Source organism: Harpia harpyja (genome assembly GCF_026419915.1).
Source record: "Harpia harpyja isolate bHarHar1 chromosome W unlocalized genomic scaffold, bHarHar1 primary haplotype SUPER_W_unloc_1, whole genome shotgun sequence".
NCBI lineage: Eukaryota > Metazoa > Chordata > Aves > Accipitriformes > Accipitridae > Harpia > Harpia harpyja.
This window is the reverse complement of record NW_026293183.1, coordinates 198,170-203,726: the sequence shown is the minus strand read 5'-3', so window position 1 is coordinate 203,726 and position 5,557 is coordinate 198,170. Positions and strand designations below refer to the sequence as shown.

Below are 5,557 nucleotides of genomic sequence, written 5' to 3'. Positions count from 1 at the left end.
TGAGAGGAGCCCTAGATTAATTACTTCCCGGTGAAAGGGTAGCATCCCTGCTGACAAAGGTGTGAGTATTTAATGACCTGCTGGTCATTAACGATCTCCTCATTACCCCATCCAAGCTATGCACCAGATGTAATGCCAACAGCCAGCAGCAGTTGGGAGGAGGGGAGGCGAAACGTTGATCGACAGAGCACATTGGCCAGCGGAAAATGTTTTTGGGGCGGAATCACTTGAATACAGCACCTGCCTGTGGGTGGAAAGACGACGTCACCAGCACGGCAATCTCTGCCACCGGTGCCTCTGCCGGGTGCATCACTGAGTTCTGGTGGTGGGACAGAGATGAGGGGGTGGCTGGGGGAGAGGGTCTCCCCCCAAAAGTCACCCCCTGAGCAGACGTCACGCCGGTCGCCACAAAACCCCTCGGTTTGCCGCTGCCAGTGTTTGCCACGCTGCCTGGTGCAGTAAAATCCTGGTGTCCCCCCAGCGCCGGGCCTGTAAGAAGTGGACAGAGATTTTTAGAGAGGTGAAACAACAGGGGTTCGTCCTCACCACGAGGTTCGTGGTGCCTTGGAGGGCTCCTCGGCGAGCTCCCGGCCCGGCAGCACCAGTGCTGCAGCCTGCCGCGTCTCTGCGACCCTCACGCCGGCGGAGAGGAGGTAAGGGAACGGCACAGAAACCCCTATTTTTCGGTGCATGAAGTAAGAGCGGAGGCGCTCGTGGTAGTTGGGGGGAAATCGGCCCCAAGGAGGAGGTTTCCTTGTCGCTGAACTACGCTGATTTAGAACACTCCAGCAACATCTCGCCGAAACACCTAGACGGAAGGGAATACCTTAGATGCCGCCAAAATTCCCTCCAGTGCCATTACCACCGGCTAAATGAGGATTTTTCCCATCTCGCACTGGTTTAACCCCAGACTCCCCACCCGAGCGCCTGGGGAAAATTTTAGGACCAAAAAAATGCTATGAAACTCCCACGGGCAGTGACTGGCGGCAGCACCGGGCCCCTCTAAAGCAGAAGAGGGGTGACAACGCCATCATCGCCACCGGCCTTGCGTCACTAAGAAGGGTCTGACCTCGCATTTAATGCCAGAATTTTAATGGGGTAGGTCCCTCGTGTCCCCCCCCCCAGCCTGCATCCTTAGGGAAAAAGCATTGCCAAAGCCGTCCCTCACTGGTCTGATCCCCCCCAGCCCTGGCCGGAGATTGGATTAGAGAGCCACCCACCTTGTTTTAAGGGTCCTCGTCCCCCTCCTCCAAACCCGTGCAAAGGCAGATGTAAACTCCAAGAGAATATCTCAGTTCTTGCAGAAATGTGTTAAGCTGGAGGACAAGGGCAGAGGTGCGCAGCCAAAGGAGGCGGCAACAGAGGAGCCAGCTCTCCCTCTCATCCCGCAGTCCTACCCGCAGACGGTACAAGGTACATGCACCATTTGGGCGCTTTTTCCCCCCTCCAAAAAAATAGCAGCATCTGAACACAGTATGTGGCAGCCACCATGAGGCTTCCTCCTGACGGTTGCCTCCAATTTAGGATAACGCATGGGGCTAGAGGACAAAGATCCAAAGTAAGGTTTCAATTAAAATTTGAGGCAACGTTGTGTTGCGTTTTGTCTCCTCAGAGGAAATCTCAATGGTCTTCAACACCTACAACATGGTGGCAGCCAACCTCGGGCCGTCGTCCAGGAAGAAAAGAGAGAAAGGCGGCGGTCAGGACGGCACCAGCACTGCGCTCTACGTCGACCGTCGCAAGTCCAAGGTGTGGAACTATTACACCAAGCTGGGAGATGCCTACGTGGAGTGCAATGTCTGCAAGAAACAGCTCTCCTTCCACAACAGCACCACCACAATGCAGGAACACCTGGTGAGGAAGCACAGCATCCACGACACCTTGCTCTCCCAGCTCAAGGACAACCAGACTTCTGAATCCGACTACGCGGCTCAGGAAAATGCCGCCAAACGCTCTCAGCAGACGACACCGGAAAGCGGCCTCTACCACGCCGCATCCTGTTTGGAACCCAGGACCGACGTGATCCTGGAGCTGGTGCTGGAGATGATCTTCCGTGACTTGCACCCTCTCTCCGTGGTGAAGGACAAAGGGTTCGGGCTCCTCATCGGGTACCTGGAGCCAAATTTTACCCTCCCGTCGCCCATGCAGCTCTCCAGCATGCTGTGGCACCGGTACAATGTGGTCAAGCAGCACCTGGAGCGCTACTTGCAGACAGCTCAGGCCATCGTGGTCTGCGTGAAGTTCTGGGTTTCCCAGCTCAACCAGACTTACCTGACCGTCACGGCCAACTTCATCGATGGGGAGTGGCGGCGGGTGCGGTGCGTCATGAAGACGCGGCAAGCGCACAAAGACAAAGCGGAGGAGGGTGATTTAGGGGAGAAACTGTCCGCCATCCTCTCCGAATTCGGCTTGTCCAGCAAATCAGTCTTCTGTGTTATGCACGACAGCCCGCAGAGCACGGCAGCAAACTCGCAGCAGCTGAAGAACACATACGGCTGGAGCAGCCTGTGCTGCGCCGCTCGCACCCTTCACCTCTGCATCAAAGCAGGGCTGGAAGTCGAGCAGGTCCAAGAAGCCCTGAGCACCGCCCGGGGTATTGTCAGGTACTTTCAGCAGGACACAAAAGCCACCTGCTCCTTGAACAGCAAGCTGGAAGCCATCAATAAAACCAAACTGAAACTGGTGATGGATGTGGGCTCTCGCTGGATAACCACCATCGAAATGTGCGAGAGTCTCTTAGACCTGAAGTGGGCCATCATGTCCGTGCTGGAGGAACACCCCAAGGGCACGGCGGCTGTCCAGAATTTGGCCGACCACCAGTGGAAACTCCTGCAGGACCTGGTACCGGTCATGAGGACGATCAAGATCGCGATGTCCTTCTTGTGCGAGGAGCAGAACATGTCCGTATTGTCTCTGATGCCTTGCATCCACAGGATCGTCGCCGCCATCGGACAGCAGTCGGAAGAGGCTGGTGCCGTCATCAAGACAGTGGTAGGCAACATCAGGTCAGAACTGACACAGCGCTGGGGATTGTCAGAGGATGAGAAAGTGCTAGAAAGTCCAGCAGTTATTGCCTCTTTTTTGGACCCGTGCTTCAAGGAGATGAGGTTTCTCAGCCCCAGCCTGAGAAGCGAGCTGCACAAGAGAGTCAAAAACATGCTGTCGCAGGTCTTCAATCACCAGTCCCCATCTGCTACCCAGTTTTGGATGCCAAACTCAGATTATAAAGCCGAGGGCGGAGATGCAGGCAGCCAGCTGTCTGCTCACAAGGGCAGATGCTCAAGCACCCCGTCACAGAGCATGTACGACATCCTTTTGGGGAAGGACCCAACAGAGAGCATGCCCGAGATCCAACAACAACTGGAAAACTACATCGTGGAGCCTCTCTGCAAGCGCAGCACCAACCTGCTGGACTGGTGGAAGAACAATGAGCATCGCTTCCCGGCCGTGGCACGGCTGAGCCGGCAGTACCTCACCATCCCAGCAACCGCTGTGCTGCCCGACCAGGCCTTCACCACCAGCAAAAGCACCCTGGAGCATCGGCGAGCCGTCCTGGCGCCGGAGAACCTGGACCAAATTTTGTTCCTACATCAAAATTTTGACTTTTTAGAATTGATGAGAAACAGTAGCGAGACTTGGAACAAAACTCTGCACTGACACACCTAGAGGCGGGCACGCATGCGGAGCCCTTCCATGGCTCGGCAGGTGTTTAACCGACCCGTGGAGCTTTCAGACGCCAACCCAACAGCCCCACCGCAGTTACTGAGTCTACGGCAGCAGCAGCCAGCGCCGAGTATTTTTCCAAACTCCTGCCTACGCATTTTTGTCATTGCTTTGGCAACGCCTGCAGCAAAGAGTGAGCTTTGGAGGAGGTGTGAACACACCGCCTTCCAGCACTCGCTTTCTCATCCACCATAGACTCTGCAGTCCCTGCTTTATTCCTCAGGCTCTCTTTTAATTCCTCTTTTTATTCCTCATTTGCTCCCTGCTCAAGACCTCCACTCCTCCCTACCCACATCAGACCCACCCAGGGCACGCAGCCGAGAGCCTGGGCCAGGCCTAAAGCCCTGAGTGCATCCTCAAGCTCCCTAAACTCAGGCCCGGTCCATGCCTGAGTGTTTTTTCAGATGTAAACAGGGCAAGCCAGGAGTTGAAGAACAAGCTTGGACAGGTGCCAAGCCACCAGCACAAATACAGGCCTGGTGATGTCTTTATCCCACATGGATACAAGACACAGGTGTGCCAACACCCACAAATACCACGTTACTCGACCACAGCGCGTTGTTTTCCAATACCGGCAAGCGGAGGGTAGCCCAAGAGGACATTGGGGCTCTGCAGAGCTAACATGGCCTGGAACAGCATGTTCTGGGATGTCCTGCAGCAAAGGGCGTGGAAAGACCCGCAAAATACATCAGCTTTAACTTGAAATCACCTCTGGGTTTTCCTCTGGGGTATGCTAATGAGCTATAATTGTAGCAAGCAGAGGTCAGTACCTTAATGTACGTACATAGATCGCTCAGTGCTGCAACATCCCACTTTCTTTAAAAAAAAAAAAAAACCAAAACCAACCAAACAAAAAAACCCCAGCCCCTCCCCCCATTTCCAGCTTTGCAGCTTTTTTTTCCTGTTGTGTTTGCTAAAACTTTCAGCCCTCACAGCCACTTTCCTGTCTGCTGGCAGGGCTGCTGCCAACTTAAATGAACATTACGGAAAGGCCTGTCTTTGTTTTTGGAAGGCAGCTGGTTTCCCTTTGGAATCATAAGGGCTAGATTAAAAAAAAAAAGTTTCTTTGACTTTTTTTTTTTTTTTTTTAAATACAAGTTATGAGAAGCAAAAGGATAACATCTGCACCCACTCTGCAAAGCCTCCTTCTGCTTTGGTGTCCTGGTTTCAGCTGGGATAGAGTTAACTGTCTTCCTAGTAGCTGGTACAGTGCTATGTTTTGAGGTCAGTATGCGAAGAATGTTGATAACACTGATGTCTTCAGCTGTTGCTCAGTAGTGTTTAGACTAAAGTCAAGGATTTTCCAGCTTCTCATGCCCAGCCAGCGAGAAAGCTGGAGGGGCACAAGAAGTTGGCCCAGGACACAGCCAGGGCACCTGACCCAAACTGGCCAACGGTGTATTCCATACCATGTGACGTCACACCTAGTATAGGAACGGGGAAGTGGGGGCAGGGATTCGCCGCTCGGGGGACTGGCTGGGTGTCGATCGGCAGGCGGTGAGCAATTGCACTGCGCATCATTTGTACATTCGAATCCTTTCATTATTACTGTTGTCATTTTATTAGTGTTATCATTATTAGTTTCTTCTTTTTATATTCTATTAAACCGTTCTTATCTCAACCCATGGGTTTTGCTTCTTTTCCCGATTTTCTCCCCCATCCCACTGGGTGTGGGGGGAGTGAGTGAGTGGCTGCGTGGTGCTTAGTTGCTGGCTGGGGCTAAACCACGACATTTGGGTAAAGAAGCTTATTGAGGCCCAGTGTTGTGGACACATATTTAGCTAACAGTCGCAAGAGCGTTCCAGACGCCTTTAGAAGGCCTTGAACATTATAA

General features: G+C 53.3%; 1 protein-coding gene across 1 annotated transcript; it reads left to right on the top strand.

Annotated features, from left to right (window-relative positions):
- Positions 1 to 479: 479 nt before the first annotated feature.
- LOC128138118 (zinc finger BED domain-containing protein 4-like) lies at positions 480 to 4,334 on the top strand. The gene is made up of 3 exons (XM_052779432.1): positions 480 to 653; positions 1,296 to 1,413; positions 1,613 to 4,334. Exon 3 carries the CDS (start codon positions 1,624 to 1,626, stop codon positions 3,655 to 3,657), a length of 2,034 nt encoding a protein of 677 aa, XP_052635392.1. The 5' UTR covers positions 480 to 653; positions 1,296 to 1,413; positions 1,613 to 1,623; the 3' UTR covers positions 3,658 to 4,334.
- Positions 4,335 to 5,557: the final 1,223 nt, after the last annotated feature.

Coding starts and splice junctions, on each gene's coding strand:
- LOC128138118 (XM_052779432.1), top strand. CDS start 1,624: ATGGTCTTCAACACCTACAACATGGTGGCAGCCAACCTCGGGCCGTCG.